At 45.1% G+C, this 20064-nt stretch overlaps 1 protein-coding gene across 1 annotated transcript in view; it reads left to right on the plus strand.

Moving 5' to 3' along the window:
• The window catches only part of TMEM30A (transmembrane protein 30A), a 477361-nt gene that overhangs the window by 93733 nt on the left and 363564 nt on the right, over nt 1-20064 (plus strand). The window contains exons 3-4 of the mRNA XM_044064035.1: nt 10307-10319; nt 12060-12084. Coding sequence (XP_043919970.1) covers nt 10307-10319; nt 12060-12084 — 38 coding nt within the window. The remainder of the gene's footprint in view (nt 1-10306; nt 10320-12059; nt 12085-20064) is intronic.

The raw sequence follows: 20064 nt of genomic DNA on the forward strand, positions 1-20064 counted from the left end.
AGGGCATAAAGGTGCTGTATGGATGGACACACCTCAGAACTTCTTTATTGCTAGTCTAAGCACCATCATTGAACGTCAGTCTGAACACTCCTTCTGTGCTGGTTACCGAGATGTGTTTCTGATAAGTGTCCCATTTTAGTTTAGTCTTATTTCTTTCTACTTTTATTCAGAAAGGGAAAATGTCACTGTGGTTGGCAGATTCCCCATAAGGACCATCTTGAGCAGTGACTGTCCTGTGTGGGTGCTTTTCCCGACCATATGTATGTTCTATCTGCCAAGTGTTTGACTCTTAAGAACCTACATAGTCTCTCCTCCTTATTGATTTACATTGAGAAGCAATGTCTAAAACTGGTGGCACAGGGTGCTATGGCAGAGTCTTCCCATCACAAAGCCCAGCCTTTTGCCAAGAAAAAGGCCAAAAAAACTCTGGTCTGATTTGGATGCTGTCCCACCTTCCAGTATGTCTCTCTCAAGGCTGGTGAAAGCCCAGAGGATCTTCCAGTTGTTTAAGATTCCTGGGCCAGGACCCTGTCAGAATCTGGCATGGATCCCACGTCTTGCACATCCTTGGAGGCTTTACAGACATCTATTATAGGCGTTGAGGTGGAACCTCAGCCAATTATATCTGAGGGAAAAAACACAGATTCTAGTTCAGGAGGAAATTCCTTCTTCATTGGTTGAATGTTTGCAAGGGTCCTAACCTTCTAGGGTTCTTTGGACAAATGTCCCTCAAAAAAAAAAAAAAAAAACACATTTCCCCCCTACTGTTGAAGATCTCCAAAGTGAATGGCAGGATTTTACTCAGGATTTGTTTAATGCCTTATTGGCCTTGATGCCTCCTCAGGGAGTCCGTGTCTACTCCCCCTGGTCATCTACTACTTTTACGAGGCCCAAAGAGCTTCGAGACCTCTGAAGATAATTTGGATTCTAGGGAAGAGTCCTTGACATATTCTTCTCAAATCCCTTCTCCTTTGAATTATGGGTCTGAAGAAGAAGATTCCTTTAGTTCAGATCCTCCCTTAAAGAGACTCCATTTTTGGGGACACTATTTTCCCACATGGAACATTTCAAATGGGACTTGATCAGTTTCTGATACCTCATAAGAGTATTATGAACTCCTCTAGATGGAGTTTCCCAAACCTCTGCTGTTCCTCCAGTCTTGGGTGTCTTGTTAGATACCTAATAGGGTCTATATTATGGGAGTGAACAGGCTGTTTACAGAATGGCCTTTTATCGACACATTAAGTGAAATACAAAACCCCCGAATGAAACCCCCGAATGGCCACAAAAGCGAATTTGTTTTCCCAGGGGGAAAAAAACACTTGGTCATCTGGGATTTGCCCTTTCCTCCCACTGTAGTGCAACCTCGGAGTTGGTATATTTAATTAGAGAAGATGTGGGTGGGGGGGGGGGGCACAGCCTCCCACTTCGTACAGTCTGAATTTTTTTTTCTATTGGCCAAGCAATTTTTTTCCCCCTGGGGAAAAAAATCACTTTTGTGGTCGTTCGAGGTTTTTGTATTTTTCTTAATATGTGTCGATAAAAGGGCATATGGTTAACAGCCCATTCGATGCTGTAATATAGATGCACCTAATCAGTATCCTCTCTTGCCCATGATTTTACAGCCTTCAGCTACCAAGAAACCTGATGGATTTTACAAGCGACCTGATTGTAAATTTTTGTACAAATGTCCTTCTGCTGATCTTTCTGTAGTGTCAGGCAAACCCCTCTAAACTTTTGATCTCTACTAATCTACTTCCTTCAGATGAGGATTTTAAAGCTATGGAACAGCTGGGAAAAAGTCTGTACTGCTGCCACCCTGGCTTTTAGAGCTGTTGATTACCAGACTCATGTGACCAGGTATGTTTTAGCCCTTCTTGCTCAAGCTTCTCAAGCAATTTCTGACTTTTTCAATTCAGAAGGGAAGGCCTCTACCGTTTCCTTATTGGGTTCTTCCTCTGAAGCAGCTCATAACTCTTAAGTGAAGCTATGAAACAGATGATGCTTCTTCTAGGGCAGCTGCACTTTGTTCTGTTTTGAGCTATTTCTCTTTGCATCCCCTTCAGCCATTACCTGATGATATTAAAGCTAAATTGTTGGATGCCCCTTTTGATGATGATAACGTTGTTGGCTCTGCTGCTGAGCTTTTTAAGTCCTTTCAGGATAAAGGCAAGGCCCTGCAGGAATTGAAACATACACTTTTGTTTCTCCTATCCCTAAATTTCAGAGGAATTTTCCATCCAAATCTGCGTTTGTTCGCAGACAGACCCACCCTCCACCTAAGGACAAAAAGGGTTCTAGGCGTGTACCCCCAGCCAAGTCTTTTCAAGACAAACCAGCTTACTTCCCCTTCCCTAAGCCATGTTCCTTTATCTCTTAACCTTTCCATGTCTCTTCTTCGCCGTTGGTTATAGGTCACTCAGGCTCTTGGGTTTTGTCCATCTTCCACTAGAGATATTTAAAAGTGTGGAAATCCTTCCTCCTTTTTTGGGCATCTCTCAATCTTCTGAGGAACAGCTTTTTTTCTTTCCAGAACTGCTTCAGGCCCTTCTGGCTCATGGCACCATTCAAGTTGTGCACCCTACCCAGGAAGGGAAATGTTTTTATTTCAGGATGTTCCTCGTTCCCAGGAAGGAAGGCACCTGGAGACCATTCTGGACCTTTCTCAGTTAAATACTTTTCTAAAGGTCCCTTCCTTTTTGATGTTGTCCTGTTAAATTCTGTTCCCTCTTCTTCTTCCCCAGGCCTTCTTTGGTATCTCTGGACCTCAAGGATGCCTACCTACATATCTCCATTCATCCCCTTTTCAGGAAGGTTTTACATTTCTCTGTTTCCTACGTTTTCAGTTCTCTGCTTTGCCCTTTGGCCTCTCTACTGCTCAAGGGTATTCACCAAATGTCTTGCTCCTGTCATTGCCTTCTACAGGGTGAGAGGGGTTCAGATCTTTCCTTATTTGGACATTCTGCTTTATTTGGGCATCTTCCCCTACGGTTCTGCTTCATGATTTCCATTTTACTATTTCCCTGTTGCAGTGTCAGGGGCACAGCATAAACTTTCAAAAATCATCTCGGTCTCCTTCGCAAGATCATGTTTTCCTTGGTTGCAAGATCCAGACCATCCCATGCTGGCATCTTTGCCTGCCTCCAAGGCCCTGGCACGTATTGCTTTTTCTGGTCTCTCTCTTTTTTTTTTTTTTCCTCTGAATTCAGTCGTGACCAGGGACTTTCCTCTATAGTCCTTGGGTTCATGGCTTCCACCATTCCCATGCTTCCTCTGGCCAGCCTTCATATGAAAAAGTTACAGTAATACCTCAAATTAGTGTGGCTTCAACATTGCCACCCCCCTGAACTTCCAGTCCCATTCCTTCCTTGTCTCAAGCTCAGGTTTCATTGGTGAATTTATCAACTTTCTCTCAACCCCAGGCTTCCTTTCCAGGCTCCAGCCCTGACTTAAGAGCTTTCTACAGATGCCTCAAACAGAGGATTGGAGACTTCCTACAGCTCTCACAAAGTTGAGTCTGACCTCTTCGTCAGAGGTTGGCCCATATCAGTATAAAGGAGATGAGAGCTCTGCTTCTAGCTTTTCAGGCTTTTCGTACCCCGTTTCATCCAGGGCTCCTCAACATTTTCACAGATGATACCACAGTGATGCGATATGTCAATAAACATGGGGGTACAAGGTCCTACCTTCTTTTCATACCAGCTCTTCAGGTGTGGGACCTAGCTGTCCAGTATCAAGTGACTGTTCAGCCTGTTTACATGTTCCCCCAGAACATGATCTAGTGGCTAGACTCTTTGAGCAGGTCTAGCACACAAGCACACAAATGTATGCTTCACAGAGATGTGTTCCTGGACCTTGTCCACCAGTAGGGTATTCCTCAGGTAGATCTTTTTGCCTCCACTCTGAACAGACCGCTTCCTGTCTTCTGTTCCGGAGTCTGAAGTGCTCTGGCTTGGAAAGTGGACTCCCTGTCTTTTCCTTGGAATAGGATGTTTCTGTATGCCTTCTCCTCCGCTTCCTCTGTTTCTGAGAATCGTGCACAAGATCAGGCAGAACTCTTCCAAATTCTTATTAGTGATGCTCTTTTGCTCAGGCAGCATTGGTTCTGCCCTCTTTTTCACTTGGCCAGGGGCAATCACCACAAGTTACCTCACCAGGTGGACCGTCTCACACAATGTAAGGGGTCAATTATCCATCCTCACTATCCATCCTCACTTGTTCTCTCTTCAGCTAAGGTTTTGATCCCTTTTAGGTACCTCTTTCTGAGTATGTGTTTTGGTCCTTCAGGAAGCCAGAAAGCACGCTACCAAGAAGTCATATTTGTCCAAATGGAAGAGATTTTCTCTGTGGGGTATCTCTTGTCGTCAGGGTCCCCTTATCTGTGGATGTTCCTCTGGATCTCTCTTTGTGGGATGTGCTCCATGCTGGGTTGGCATTTCTTTCAGTTAAAGCTTACCTGTCAGCAATTTCTGCTAGTCTGTCCTTGACTCCTCATCTGGCCTCTAGATTTGAGGTCCAGCAGTTTCTTAAAAGCATTCTTCATATCAGACCTCTCAGAAAGCCTATTCCGCCTTCCTGGGACCTCTGTTTTCTTTCTTGAAAAATTGACTCTGACTTCTTTTGAGCCTGCTGCTTCAGCTTCCTTACAATATTGTACTTGGAAGACTGTTCTTTTTTGGCGCTCAGTTCAGCCAAGAGGGTATCTGAACTTCAGGCTCACATGGCTGTTTCTCATTTCTTAGTTTTCACAGAGACAGGATGTCTCTTTGAACTAATCCTTGTTTTATGCCTAAGGTGGTCAGTAAGTTGTCCCTTAATCAGTTTATTCATTTGCCTTCCTTTTTGCCTTCTCAGCAGTCTGCCAGTGAAAAGCCTGTTCATACCTTAGATTTGCAGAGACAGGTAAGATATGTTATTTGGATAAAAGTAAAGCTATTAACAACTATGAGCATCATTTTTTCTTGTCATCCGAGGGCTTGGGATTTAGCTGTTTCTAAATAGGCCATCTCTTCCTGGATTTCTAAAGCTATTTTTTTTGTTAATTTTCATGGTAAATGTCTTTACTACTCAGTAAAGGCTCATTCTACCAGAGCTGTTGCTTCCTCGTGCACTGTTTTTTCAAGGGGCTGGATACGAGTTCCATACTTGAGGCTGCTACTTCTTCCTTCTGTCTATACCTTCACTAAGAATTGTAAGTTGGCTTCTGTTTCTAAGGCTAGAGCTGGCTTTTCCAAGGCTATTATGCATGGGTTTCTGGAGGGCTCTTCCATGCCATTCTCCTCCTGGATTTCCTCTTTCGCATTTGTTTTCTCCCTTCTGTTAGGAATATTGAAACAGTGATACAGAAGGATGTATTACAGTTGTGTTAAAATACTACCATGTCCTTCATTTTCTGGAATATTCACTCCCTCTCTCCCGCCCCCTCTGCTGTAGCCTGTTCTTGCCACCTGGCCCAGGAATTCTTCTCTTTCTCCTTTTGGATTCACATGTATTTCCTTGTCTCTGGGGACATTCAGTTCCTTCTGGAGATTTTTCAGCTCTACGTGTGTGCAGCCTTACTTCACCTTTATGCTCTGTGCCTTGTGCAGGGAGCGTACTTGTAATGTTTGGCACCTGTAAAGTACTAAAGGCTTTGGTATACTGGCCAGGCATTGGGTTATCCTTGGCAGGAGATCCCTTCTATTAAGAATACTGCAGCAGTGAAGAGAAGGACATCTACTGTTGTGGTAAGATTTTATACAACTGTACTTTTCCCGAGTCTGCCTGAACCCAGACCTTCCTCTTGTCCATGAAGTCTTTGATGTGATTGAAAGCTTCATTTGGACATTTTGACAGGAAAACCTGCTAATGTTGCAATTGCTTACTTTAGTGTTAGGATTATTTGAGGTGATTGAGGAGTACAGCATTTTAAATGATTTTTTTTTTCATTTAAATCGGTATTTTGATGCCATTTTGTAGGTTAAACATTTGTCAATATTTTTTCATAAGTTAATGCTTTATTTTTTCTAAACCTGTTTTGTGCAGTTTCTAAATATTCATTTCTGAATTTTTAATTTTGTTATAAAAACTGGGGGATTTTTGTGCATGTATTTTGTACTTTGAACTGTGTTTCTGAAACCATTGTCATTTTATTTAGTGCAGTATTCAGAAGAATATACATGAGGAGATGGACTTCAGAGCTTTTTAGAGGGAGAATAGTGGGATTTGCTCATTTTTATAGGTTCCATAGGTATGTACTAGGCTGTTGGCCCAAGGGCCTAAGTAAGCCTAGCCAACAAGGGTCCCTGGCTTACGCCACCCAAGAAAGTTGTTTTCCTGTGCTACTGTCAAGCAGAGCCACAGAAGTGATCCCGGGATGCATTTCCTATTTCCCAACCACTCAAGATTTGTATTGAAGAGTGCTAAAGAGGAACTTTGCTCGACATAGATGGGTAGCTTGTTCCAGAGTATGTGAAGTCTCTGGGACAGGAATCTATCTCTCCAGCATGTCCTGTTTATTGTGGTGACAAGGTTTTGATCCCTAGAGCGTGTAGCTCGGAGGAATTGGGATTTCTTTAGGTGTAGCATGTCCAACAGCTCTGGATTTCACATAGCTTTATATGTTGGGCAGAGATCACCTTGGAGTAGGCGATATGCTACGGAGTAAAGCTGGAGTTTTTTGAGATGGTCAGTGTAGGGTATCTGTTTGAGGCTAGTAATCCCTCTTTGTGAGGTACTTCTGTGGCCTTTCCAGCTGCTGCAGATGCCATGAGGTACATTCCAAAAGGGGTGTTGTACTCTATAATGGGTTTAATGAGTGTCTAGTAGAGAACAATGACCTTTTATTTCCTGGATGAGAACCCTTTTGCGATGAGGTGTGCAACATAGAAGGATTTCCTGACTACTGTGGCGATGTGATTATCAAAGGAGAGACTACTGTCCACCTGTGTCCCAAGGTCTCGTCAAACTTTCAGTGTTAATTATACTACCGCCTATGTTGTAGTTCATGGGTAAAGAGTTTTTACCAAAGGGGATGACAAGGCACTTTTTTGGCATTGAGCTTTGAGGCCATGGCTCTGACACCAGGCATCTGTCTCAGTGAGGCCCTTCTGTAGGATGTCCACAGCATTTGGGGACTCTACAATGGCTCCTAGTTTGCAGTCATCTGCGAACTTTGTTAACCAAGGGCTTCTGTGTTAGTCTGTACTTCAGCGAAGTAGATACCAAACAGGAGAGGTCCCAGGACTGAACCCCTGTGGTACTCCACTTGTCACTGGTTTGAAGTCAGATTTGGAATCTGCAACTTTTACAGTGTGAGTTCTGTCAGTAAGCCAGTTGGCAACCCATCTTGTGACATAGGGATTTATACATAGTTTAGGGAGTTTCGCTATAATTCCAGAATGGGGGATGGTGTCGAAAGCCTTGGTGAGGTCAAGATAGGCTGTGTGAACCACCTTACCCTCGTCTACAGCTTTGATGACCGCCTCAAAGAAGTTGATCAGGTTCAGGAGGCATGATCTGCCTTTCACAAACCCGAACTGGGTGGGGTCCAGAGTTTGGAGGTTACCAATGTCTTTGAGTTCCATGATGATATGTTCCATGGCCTTGCAGACCAGGCTCGTCAGGCTAATAGGGCAATAGTTCCCGGGATCAGTGGTGGCTCCCCCTTTGTGGAGTGGGATAACTGTTGCTGTGTGCCATTCAGTGGCACAAAGTCTGATGTGAGGCTATGATTGAGCATGGTGTTTAGGTGGGGAGCCAGTTCGTTCTGAAATTTGTGTAAAACGCAGCCTGGGATGTCCATTTCCATGGATGCTGTGTGTCTGGCTTTAATGAGTGCAGCTTTTACCTGGGTAATTGAGATTACAGGGACTCTGCATTATTCCTGTATAGGTATGAGCTTTTTAGGGGGTGAGAGGGGGGTAAAGTTAGCACTGAACCTATCTGCCAGGATGTTGGCAATATCCGTTGGTTCTGTAATTTTTGTGCCATTGTGCTGTAACTCCGAGCAGATCTGGGTGTTGCCATTGAGGTTGTTGAAGTAGCTGTAGAATGCTTTGTGATTATCCTTAGAATCAGTGGCAGTTTTGTGCAACTAACTCTGGGCAAAACTGCAATCCAAATTTTAGCTAGCTACAGATCCCCCACCATGCCCCAGGATTCCCACACCACTTTTCTTGATATACTGGAAAATATTAGGGTTCAACCAAACACCCTAATAATGAGCAATTTCAACTACCCCAGTTTTACCAACCATTACTGGTGTTGCTCTTGCTAGTTTTTTTTTTTGTTGTTCCCTGACTTGCTGGATTCAGATAAGGAAAAGCTGGTGCAGTCCAGCACGGTAGCTTTTAAAGTGTTTAACTGCCAGTATTTTAAGTAGAAGTTTGTGTTGAGTTATATGTATAGTTTAGATGAGTTTGCTGCAGGTTTGCCTGCTGAGCAGAAAGATTGTGTAAAAGATATTGATGTGATCTTGTTCTCTCGTTTTGCTTAATGTATGGGTCTCAGATCTGATCCGACTCAGCCACCTCCCACAGACTTTAGGTTCCAGGCTCAAACACCTCCTTTACCCATAATTCTCCACGCCTAGCCCAACCTCCTCAGATCTCGTTTGCAGCCGGTGTGCCTAGATGTGTTTCCAAGCTCAAAAATGTTTTTTACTCATTTTCTCTCTTATCTTGCTCAGTGTTTAATTATTGTGTTGTGACTTAATAGTGACTTAGTTGTTTTCACTAGTGTTGGTCTCTGTCCTCTTCTAGTGTTCAAGGTGCGTTAGGCTTCTCCTCCCCTCTCTTTCGGCTTCTGCTCTTCTTTCCTCTTTCTTTTTAGCCCGTTAGTATCATTTAGCAGTGTGATTAGTTGTAGTTTTTGGTAGTAGTTTTGTTGCACTTATCTTAATTGGACTTGTATTGCTGTTTGTTGTCATGTGAGATGTTCATCGTGTTACCCTGCTGCAGTCATCACACTTGGGTTATCCTGTCGTCAGGCGGTCCCGCAGTCGGGCGGATTTCCAAAGTCTTGGTCCGATGGCGGTTGCTGTCGCCTCATCCCTGATATCAGTGTGCCAGGGGTACATATATATTGCAACCGACGCCATTTTCTCCAGTCTTTCTTGCCGCGCGGTGCCCGAAGCAGAAGCAGTTCGCAAGTGCCGGTCGGCCGACTCCTGAGATTGTCGAATTCGAATTTCAGACCAAAGTCTTCTATAAAGCTAAGTACCCCGTTGGGGAAACTTTTCTTGCCTCAGACCAATGTCGGAAAAAGTTAACAATTGTATTTCTTGTGGGAAGCAAATACCTCATAAGGATTTTCATTCTTATTGCATACCTTGCATAGGCCCTAATCACGACGTCACTTCTTGTCGTTTTTGTGCTAGGTTTAATAAGCGTACTATTAAAAGACTATTTGATTTCGCACAACACTATTTTGGTAGAAAATTTAACTTTAACATGCCGTCGGAGCTACCGACTACCGGCGTGCACAAAAAGTGCAGGGACAAGGACCGACCGCCCAGGCCTAAGCCCGATTCCGAGGCCTCGGTTGATCCGGTCTCCGGTTATCAGTGAGGCTCCGATGCAGCCCCTGACTACCGCAGTCCTGGAACCCGAGACCGCTATGGATATTTTGACGGAATGTACTAGGCCGAAGCAGCCTTTTACTTCAGGCCCTTCCGACGATTTACCTTCCAAGGGCGTCGGTGTTTCTGAAACGCCATCAGTCTCTGAAGGCGTTTTCAGACCAACGACTCTTACAGTCAAAACGTTTTCTAAGTTGAAGACTCCTTCTAAACCAAAAAAGACTACACTTCAGTCTCCTGTTCAAGGCCCTATGCCTAAGAAACAGATGCTCAAAATGGCTGAAGATTTGATTTCTCTTATCAGGGGTTCTCAGCCTCCTCCTGACAAAAGGCCTAGACAAGAGGAAGATTCTGCTTCCTCTGAGCAGCTGTTTATTTCTTCGGATTCCTCTGAGGACCAAGACTATTCCTTCTCTCCTTATGAAGATTCTGATGCTGAGGACTCTATTCCCTCAGCTTCCCCTCCTGAAGGCTACTCTTTTGGGGAAACTTTACACACTGAGGGAACATTTTCACTGGGAAGGTCAAGATTACTCTGATTCCAAGAAAAGGCTCAGAGAGTTTCTTTTACTCCCCCAACACAGACCTCTAGCCATCCTTCCGATTTTGGACATTGTGGATGATGTCTATTTAGAATCCAGTTTCAACCCAGACTCTCTACCTCCTGCTCCGGCCAAGCCTGACAGATACTACAGAGTACCCGATTCCCCCAAATTTCTTTACAAAAGCCCAGTAGCTGACCCAGAGACTATCCCCTAGGGTCCTAAGGGGGCTAAGGCTTCCATGGCTAAAAACCCAGTACCTTCTGAAAGGGATTCAAGAGCACTAGACAGGTGGGGGGAAAAAGGTTTACACCTCAGCCACATTAGCTATGAGAGCACCAAATTGTCAATTTCATATGCTTAAGTATCAGCAATTTCTGATCTCTCAGTTAAAAAAAAGATAACCTCCCTCCCTCAACAATCTGAATTGAAAGAAGTACAAGACTTGTTGCACGCCACCGAGCAGGTGGACAAACATACCTTACAATGTGGGTTTGATTCTTTAGAGGCCTCCTGCAGAGCAGCTGTCACTGGATCAGTTATACTTAGGCATGCCTGGTTAAAGGAACAAAGTCTACCTGATCATGTTAAAGCAAAACTACTAGATGCTCCTTTACAGCAGGATGTTCTTTTTGGAGTTAAAGCAGAAGAAGTTTTAAAAAAAAATGGAAGATAAGGCGAAATCAATGCAGACAGTCAAAGATTTCCTACAAGTGAAACCCCTTTGCTTCAGCAGAAACTGGCCAACAAAAAATTGGTCCTTTCCAGCCACTGACAGACCTCCGAGAGGTAAATACAGGCACCCAAGGGGCAGAGGACAACCACAAGCCCAGTATAAACCTCGCCAATGGGGCACTCCAACCCAGAAGGGAGGAGAAGACAGGTCTCAACCCAGCAGAAGGCAAACTGAATGACTTGCACCTCAGCTGGCCAAACAAAGCTCTTTTGTCAGCCCCCTTGGGGAGGAAAACTACCACATTTTGCAGACAACTGGCACATGGTCACAAAGAACAAATGGGTCCTAGACATAATTTTGCGAGGATTCAGATTCCACTTTCACACCTTGCCAATGAAAAGAGGAATGCCAAACCTGCCACAAAATCAAAGGGCAGAGGCTCAAAAACGAATTACAGCTCATGGCCATGAGAGCCATTCAGCGGGTACCAACTCAAGAGCAAGGCCAAGGATTTTACTCAAGGCTCTTTCTAGTACCCAGAAAGGACAATGCTTGGAGACCAATTCTGGACCTTTCAATTCTAAACACTTACTTACAAGTTCCCAAATTCAAGATGCTAACACTACAGCAGCTACTTCCCATGTTGGGCAAAGAAGCATGGCTGGTAACGTTGGACCTCAAGGAGGCATACCTGCATGTCCCTATCGGACAAAGTTGCAGAAGATACCTCTGTTTCATTGCAGGTTCAACCCATTATCATTTCTCTGCACTGCCCTTTGGCTTATCTACTGCGCCCAGAGTTTTCACAAAATGCCTGGCACCAGTAATTGCATACTGCAGATAAAGAGGAATTCAAATATATCCGTACCTGGACGACTGTCTCATCCAAGCAGAAAGAATAGACATTCTGTTACATCATCTGGCTTTTGTGAAGCATCTACTAAATTGTCTAGGGTACACAGTAAATGAAAAGAAGTAAAAACTAGTACCCTCTCAAAAAATGACATTCCTGGGTGCCAGCTTGGACACAACGGCCCAGAAGGCTTATCTTACACCAGACAAGCAACTACAACTGACTCCATATTTCAAGTCAATGGCAACAAAGACCCAATTAACTGCAAGAAAAATTCTGCAGGCTTTGGTCTTCATGGCGTCTTGCATTCTGATAATACCATTTGCAAAACTGCATATGAGGAAATTACAGTGGTACCTAAAAAGCGTATGGTCTCAACACAGCCACAGCTTGGACACAGTGATATCTCTCATTCCCTGCCTTCAACAGGAATTTCTATGGTGGGCACAGGCATGTCACCTGAACAAGGGTCAGCCTTTCACCTTGCCCCCAACCAGGCAAACTATCACAACAGATGCTTCAGACTATGCGTGGGGGGCACACATGGCAGGGCAATGCATTCAAGGCCTATGGACTGCAGAACAAAGAAAACTGCACATAAATCAAAAAGATGCTAGCTGTACAGAAAGCTCTGACAGCCTTCAAGGATCTACTACAGCCAGGACAACTTGCAATAAAGACGGACAACACCACAGTAATGTGGTACATAAACAAACAAGGGGGCACACATTCCTACCCTCTTTGCAGGCAAGCAATAATCTTATGGAACACAGCTCTGGCCTACCAAGTCCAGTTACAAGCTCAATTCCTGCCAGGACAGAAAAACACATTGGCAGACGATCTAAGCAGAAACATCAAAGATCCCCACGAGTGGAAACTAGACCCACAAATATTTTCAATGATGACTCAAAAATGGGGCCTTCCAAATTTAGACCTGTTTGTCAGTCCTCAAAACTTCCACCTGACAAAATTTTGTACAAGGACATTCCACCATCAAGCTTGGAAAGTGGACGCTCTCTCCTTCAGTTGGAAAAACCTGACAGCATATGCTTTTCCTCCATTACCTCTTCTCACAAAGGTTCTTTTGAAGGTCAAAAAGGAGAAACCTCGACTGATTCTCATAGCACTGGTACCCGCTACTGAAGAATATGGCTCACAGCCCACCATGGATTTTGCCTCATACCTAATTTACTCACTCAGCAAAACAAACAGATTCTACACAGCCAGCTCAAAACCTTAAACCTGGCTGCATGGCAAATCAATTAAGCATCCAACCAGCCCCTCTTTCACAAGCAGTTCTGGATGTTATTCTGGAAGCCAGGAGACCAAGCACCAGGATGGCTTACCTGGACAAATGGAAAAGATTTTCTGCTTGGAACCAAGCTAAAGGCCAAGACACAACTCATCCTCATATGCCCCACATTCTACAGTATTTAGCTGAGATGTTGCACAAAGGAATTTCCTTCTCAATTAAAATCCATGCTTCAGCTATTTCAACTCACTACGACACGAATCCACCTTTATTTTCAAATCCTCTTCTAAGGCAGTTCCTCAGAGGGGCAAAGAACATTAGACCACCTAGAAGAGCTCCTACACCAACATGGGACCTCAACTTTGTTCTGGAAAAACTAACGCTACCTCCCTTTGAACCAGCTTTCTCTGCAGACCTTCAGTTCCTATCTTGGAAGACTGCCCTGCTCCTGGCAATAACTTCTGCTAGGAGAGTCCCAGAATTACAGGCACTTATGGCAGCGGAACCTTTCCTCATTTTTTCATCAAGACAGAGTTTCTGTACAAACTAATCCTTCCTTCATGCCTAAGGTGGTTTCCAGTGTAGCTTTAAATCAAACCATCCACCTACCCACTTTCTTCCCCAATCCACAGAACAAAGGTGAGAGACTCCTGCATTCCTTGGACATTCACAGGCAGCTTCGTTACTACTTGGATAAAACTAAGGCTTTCAGAAAAACTGTCCAGCTCTTTGTATCCTATGCTACAGCTTCTCAAGGAAGGGCCATATCCAAGCAAACCATTTCTAAATGGATAGGCCATTGCATACGGTTCTGTTGTACCCATCATGGGAAACCAGTTCCTCCTACCATTAGATCCCACTCTACCAGGGCAACAGCTACCTCTACAGCCTTTCTCAGGGGGGTTCCTATCAAGAAAATTTTAGAAGCTGCAACTTGGAGTTCTGTACACACCTTCACCAAACACGATCACTGTACACACCTTCACCAAACACGATCACTTACCTCTTTATTCTAAGTCCAGGGCGGGCTTCGCCACTGCAGTTCTGCAGGGCCTCATTGCCTCCACTAACCCTCTATAATACCTCCACCCTACCTTAGCTTTGGGACTCAACCCAAGTGTGATGATTGCAGCAGGGTAACACGATGAACATAGTACAGTTTTGTACCTACCATAAATGTAGATGTTCGAGTGTTCACCCTGCTGCTGTCCAGGTTACCCTCCCTCCAACCCCTCTGATCTACTGGCTATGCCTTACTGATGTATTTGCTTATAGCTGAAGGGATTTTGTTTGTACAGTGTTCACACAATTTGGTACTAATTTGGATCACCTTTTTGGGGGCACCTGACATCTGGGGCAAGAAAAACTGAAGAAAATGGCGTTGGTTGCAATATATGTACCCCTGGCGCACTGACGTCAGGGATGAGGCGACAGCAACTGACGTCGGACCAAGACTTTGGAAATCTGGCCGACTGCGGGACCGCCTGACGACAGGATAACCCAAGTGTGATGACTGCAGCAGGGTGAACACGCGAACATCTACATTTATGGTAGGTACAAAACTGTACTTTATGGAGAAACCAACTGGCTTTAAAAGATGCACCAAGTGCGTCAAGAAAATCTTGCACTCTGATGCTCATGATCGTTAAGTGTATTGCCTAGGGCCTGCTCATTTGGATACTCCTTGCAGCATTTGTGAGGGGTTCAACCCTAGAGCAATACAGGAAAGGAATAATAAGAATTCTGAAAGGGCTTTTGCCTGCTTCTTCTCCAGGGGCTTAACCCCTTCTCAACTTTCTTTCTGCCCCAAGGCTAAGAGAAAGTGTCCCAAGGAGCCTAGGGCTTCTTCGGAGCCGCCTAAGGCTCCGAAGACATATGATCTGACCATACTGGCACTGAGATACATGTCTGCTCCATCAGATCTTATTGGCTTGACAGTTCCGAGCAAGCCATCCACTTCTGCCATGGCCTTGGATCTGAAGTCCTTGCATCCGAGCAGTCCACTTAGGATCCGTAAGTCACCAGAGCTACATCTTATTGTAGGTCTCTGGGGAGATCTGTCGCTTCAGTTTCTCCCACACTACCTTCTAAGATCCTACAGACCCCCATGAATTGCTGTCAGTCTTCAGTGGTTTTCTCTAGATTCTCTCCGGAGCCTCTATCTTGACGTGGACAGAATGGTTAGATCCGTAATAAAGGCCTAGATTCAGATGGAGGTTCTTTCTGTTCCATCCATCATGGGTCTGAGCCTACCCATCCTGCGACCTTTCTCCTCCTCCGATCTAGGTCTGTTTCAGTGCCCCAGGACAGTAGTCTCCCGAGGGATTCGAGGTCTGATCAGAGGGCCTTTACTTCCTCTACTCAGACAGCTGCCTTGACTGCCTCTGCTCCAAGGTCCTCTGATCAGACTGCATCTCAGAATCTGGGGTGTTGCGGCCACATCTGAGGAGAGAATGTCAGCTCTGCTGCTTTCCGATCAGTCTCTTCTCAGAGCTTTGGCCCGCGATAGTGCGGGCCCAATTCTGTCTGGGAGTCGGGGTTCTGGTGCGCTGCCTCCATCTTCCTGTTCCCCTTCCTCTCCAAGGGGGCTTGGCGGCACCTCTCTGGGATCCTCAGCTTTTCGGGTGTTTGGAAAAGGTATTCTCTGTCAGAAGAGTCAGACCCTTCGACTGCTGCTCCTCCCCATATTCCTCCTCTGGAGCGTGGTCTGGGATCTACCAGTCTTGTCCGGGATCAGCCTGTCTTGAAGGACCTCCAGCCTGCTGCACCTAAGGTGGTCCCTTCCTCTTCCAAATCCTATCCTGACTATCCCATGGAGGAGATTTCATGAAAGAGGATGTGCAAAAGGAGGCATGTAAACTCCCCTATGGAGTCTCTTACCAAGGATACAGATTATGTTGCGGGAGAGGGGTCCCCCAAAATGCCACTGGTTGATGTCTCTTTAGCAGACATATATTAGAAATTTTGAAGGTAAAGGGTGTCTGGACTTCAAAACCCCCTCTTCGGAGGAATCTGTATTCCTGAAGGCCTTTGGGACAGGACCGTCTACATATTGGGTGGTCACCCCCGCCCCCGCGAACGCTCTCATTGACCTAGTTGCCATTCGGGCCCGAAGGGAGCCAGACACAGTAGAACCAGTCCCTAAACACCCAGGAAAGATACCCTCACCCCCTGAGGACTGCAGTTTCTGGACTAGGGGTATTCCCATTGATGCTATGGTAGTGGCAGCCACTACTAAGGAGGAGCTCACCAAACAGAGCTCCACTGTCCATCTACTGAACATGGAGTCCGGAGTAATGGACAGGTTCGGGAAGCACACTTATGCCTCAGCGACTTTTTTTCTCTGAGGGCGCTCAATTACTTTACACATTTTACTCTCCTTTAGAAAGAGACGTCTTCAAGGAAATCTGTGATTCTCTGGTGGAATCTGTGCCTAAGGGGGAGTTTGAATTATATCCAGAGGCTGCTACATTCACTTTTCCCTTCCTCCTTCAGATGTACTGAAGACTCTCCCCGATGTTCCACCCAGTCAGAGGGAGTTGGCTGTGGCCGAAATTGCTGCATTGCTGCTGAAAAGAGTCCTTCAAGAGGTCCCGACCGATCAGAAAGGGTCCGGAACTTACTCTCATTTCTTTTTTTGCCAAAGAAAACAGAGGACCTGCGGTCCACTCTGCACCTAAACAATCTCAATTTGTTCTTGATTCTGGATGGTCACAGTACAGTCCATACTCCCATTGCTGAGGAAGGACGACTGGTCATGCTCTGTGGATTTCAAGGATGCATACTATCACACTCAAATAGACAGGCACTCCAGAAGTCATTTATGCTTCTCTCTGGGAGTCCCGTCACATCCAGTTTCGAGCCCTGCCCTGTGGTCTCATCACTGCCCACCAGGTGTTTACCAACTGCATGGCAGAGTTTGCAGCTCATCTATGACTGCAAGGGTTTCAGGTATTCCTGTATCTGGACAATTGGCTCCTGACTGCCCCCACCCAGTGTCAACTTTGTCAGGCCAGGGATTCTTTACTAGTTAATACATTTTCTAGACATTACAATAAATCTAGACAAGTCACAACCAATGCCGGTTCAGAACCTAGAGTTCATTGGGGTATATCTGAATACTTCTACCCAAATAGCTGCCTTGCCCCTACATTGCAGTGACACTTTGAAGTCCCAAGGTTGTGCTCTTCTGCTTTCTCCATTTCCTTCAGCCAGGTTGATTCTAAAAGCTGTTGGATCTGTGGCTGTTGCAATTCTTTTGGTTCCACAGGTGAGGTACTTACGTGTGCGTTCTCTGTTCAATGGTCCATTCTTTGTCATCCCCTATCTGCTCCTATCAGGTTGACAAACATTTGCAGATCCCATCTAAAGTGGTGGATTCAAATGGATCTGACAATTGGCAAGACCGTTCATTCTTCCCTTATCCTCAGCCTTTGTGACCATGAGCGCTTCCCATCTGGGGGGGCATTTCCAGGGGAAGATGGTCCAAGGCACATGGACTCACGTAGAGACAAGTCTGCATATCAACATCTCGGAGATTAGCAGTTCTTCTGTCGTTGCAAGCCTTCCAGGATGTCCTACCTCCAGGGACTATTACGATTCACACCGAATAGTCTGTTGTCTGGTACATCAGCAAACAAGGAGGAACCCATTCGTACCCTCTCTGCATAGAGGTCATGAATGTCTGGGAATGGGCAGTCTCTTCAAACCGCTTTCTTCTTGCAACACATGTACCAGAAAAGTCCAGTGCGTTAGCAGACAGGCTCAGCATGTTTTATCCCGATACCTCACGAGTGGTCCCTCTATCAGTCATTGCTGAATGAGATATTTGACCATTGGGATCTTCCCTGCTGCGACCTTTTTGTAACCCCTTACAACAACAAATGCAGAAATTACTAAACAATGATTCCCCCCCCCATCAGGGGGTTCCCCAAGGGATACTGTAGTCTACGATTGGCCCCCGGGACTCCTCTGTGCCTATCCTCCTCTTCCTTTGATCCCATGATTTCTGCAAAAAAGCCAAATGGTTGAAGAGCTCAGTAATCCTCATTGCCCCTTCTGGCCTCACCAGGTGTGGTTCCCCTTCTTTTGGTCTCATCTCAGACATCCTCCATGGATGCTGGAAAGCAAACCGGATCTCCTTTTTCACCTGACGTTAGGACACCTCCCCGATCTCTGCAGTCTCAAGTTGACTGCATGGTTTCTCCAGTTACTGTGATTGCTAGAGGGCCCAGGGTTTCCTTTCTGGTCAAAGCTATACTTTTTTAGCCTCCCAGAAACAATCTACTAAAAGGGTATACAAGAGTGAGTGGAAGAGGTTCTCCGTTTGGACAGTCAACAATAACGTCCATCCTTTTCAGCTCCTATCCCCTTATTCTGTTGTTTTTGGTATCTTTATATAAGTGAGGTTCTAGTTTTGCTACCATTAAACTTCAGTTAGTGGCGATTTCCAGCTTTCATTTATTCAGGATTGCCTTCAGGATCTATTGCTTCTGCTAGGTTATGTAAAGCCTGCATGAAAGGTTTTTTTTCCCCTTGAGGCCTCATATTAAGGATCCTACACCTCCATGGGATCTCACTCTGGTTCTGCAAGCCTTAACTCGGAGTCCTTTTTGAGCTGGCTAAGGATTGTGACTTGAGGTTTTTGTCTTGGAAATCTGCCTTTCTTGTTGCCATTATGTCAGCCAAAAGGGTTTCTGAGTTACAAGCACTTTCTTCCAAGCATCCTTGCATCATTTCCCACAAGGATACGGTGTCTCTTTGCACTAATCCTTCTTTCATGCCGAAGGTGACTACATCTTTCGGTGTCAACCAATGTATTCATTACATGTGTTTTTGCCTAATTATTCTAACAAAGGCGAATACCTTCTGCATTCTTTAGATGTCCATAAGCAGCTTAGATTGTACCTCCATAGGACAAAGCAGTTCAGGTAGTCGGAACAGTTATTTGTTTCCCTTTCCCCTAATCGTAGGGGTCAAGCTGTTTCTAAAGTGACAGTTACAAAGTGGATAACTAATTGTATTGCCTTAGTTTATGAAAAGAATGGTTGGCAGTTGCCAGGTTCTCCAAAAGCTCACTTAAGATCTATTGCTGCGTCTGCTGCCTTTTCTTCTAGGATTCCTGTTGATGACATTTATGCTGCAGCCACCTGGTCTAGCTGTCACACTTTTGTGTCCCACTATAAACTGGATGTCGTGTCCAGGAGCAGGACTTCCTTTGGTTCATCGGCGCTACAGCATATCCTTCCTTGAGGCCACCCAAGAAATTATGTAGCCGGGGACTCTGACCCTTAAGTGAAGCAGAATGAGAAGGACAACATCAGATTTATTTATTAGTTATGTACTTAACATAACTGGGTGTCTGTGTTGTCCTCTTCTCATTCTGCTTCACCTTCTTGCCCAACCATCTCCCTCCTATTTAGAGGTGGTTCTAGAGGATTTATATTAGCCTCTGTTGGAACTTTGGATGTTCATGTTTCACTGTTGCAGTCATTACATTTGGGTTATCTGCTTGCAGGTTGCTCTCAGTCGGCCTGCTTAACAAAGTCTTTGCTCCTGCATCGGTTGCTGTCCCTTCTTCCATGACGTCAGGTCGTCAGGGGTATAAAACATGCAGCCGACGTCATTACATCAGTCTTTCTTGCCATGCGGTGTCCGAAGCAGAAGCAGTTCGCAAGAGCCGGTTGGCCGACTCCTGAAATTTTCTTTTTCGAGTTTCAGAACCGAAGTCTTCAACTTAAAGCTAACTACCCCATTGGGGAAACTTTTTCTTGCTCCTTACCGATGTCAGTAAAAGTTAATAATTGCATTACTTGTGGAAAGCAAATACCTCAAAGATTTTCATTCGTACTGTATTCCTTGCCTAGGCCCTGACCACAACGTACCTTGCTGTCAGTTTTTTGCTTTATTTAATCAGCGCACTGTCCGTCGTTGGTCAGTATATTTTTGCCTCTAAATATTTCGGTTCTTGGTTTAATTGTCCAGAAATGTCATCGGTTAGCCATCCGACTACCAGAATTCCAAAAACACAAAGATAAAGACGGAGACAGGCCGCCGAGATCCAAAACTGCTGACTACGCTTCTCCTAAGCCAGTCGCCAGTTCATCGGTACTCGGTGAGGTGCTTTGCAGTCCCTGATACCTGCTACTTCTAATTCGCATCTACTGAGACCCATTCGGAGTC

The sequence above is a fragment of the Protopterus annectens genome, chromosome 1.part0 (genome assembly GCF_019279795.1).
Source record: "Protopterus annectens isolate FY-2018-M chromosome 1.part0, PAN1.0, whole genome shotgun sequence".
NCBI lineage: Eukaryota > Metazoa > Chordata > Ceratodontiformes > Protopteridae > Protopterus > Protopterus annectens.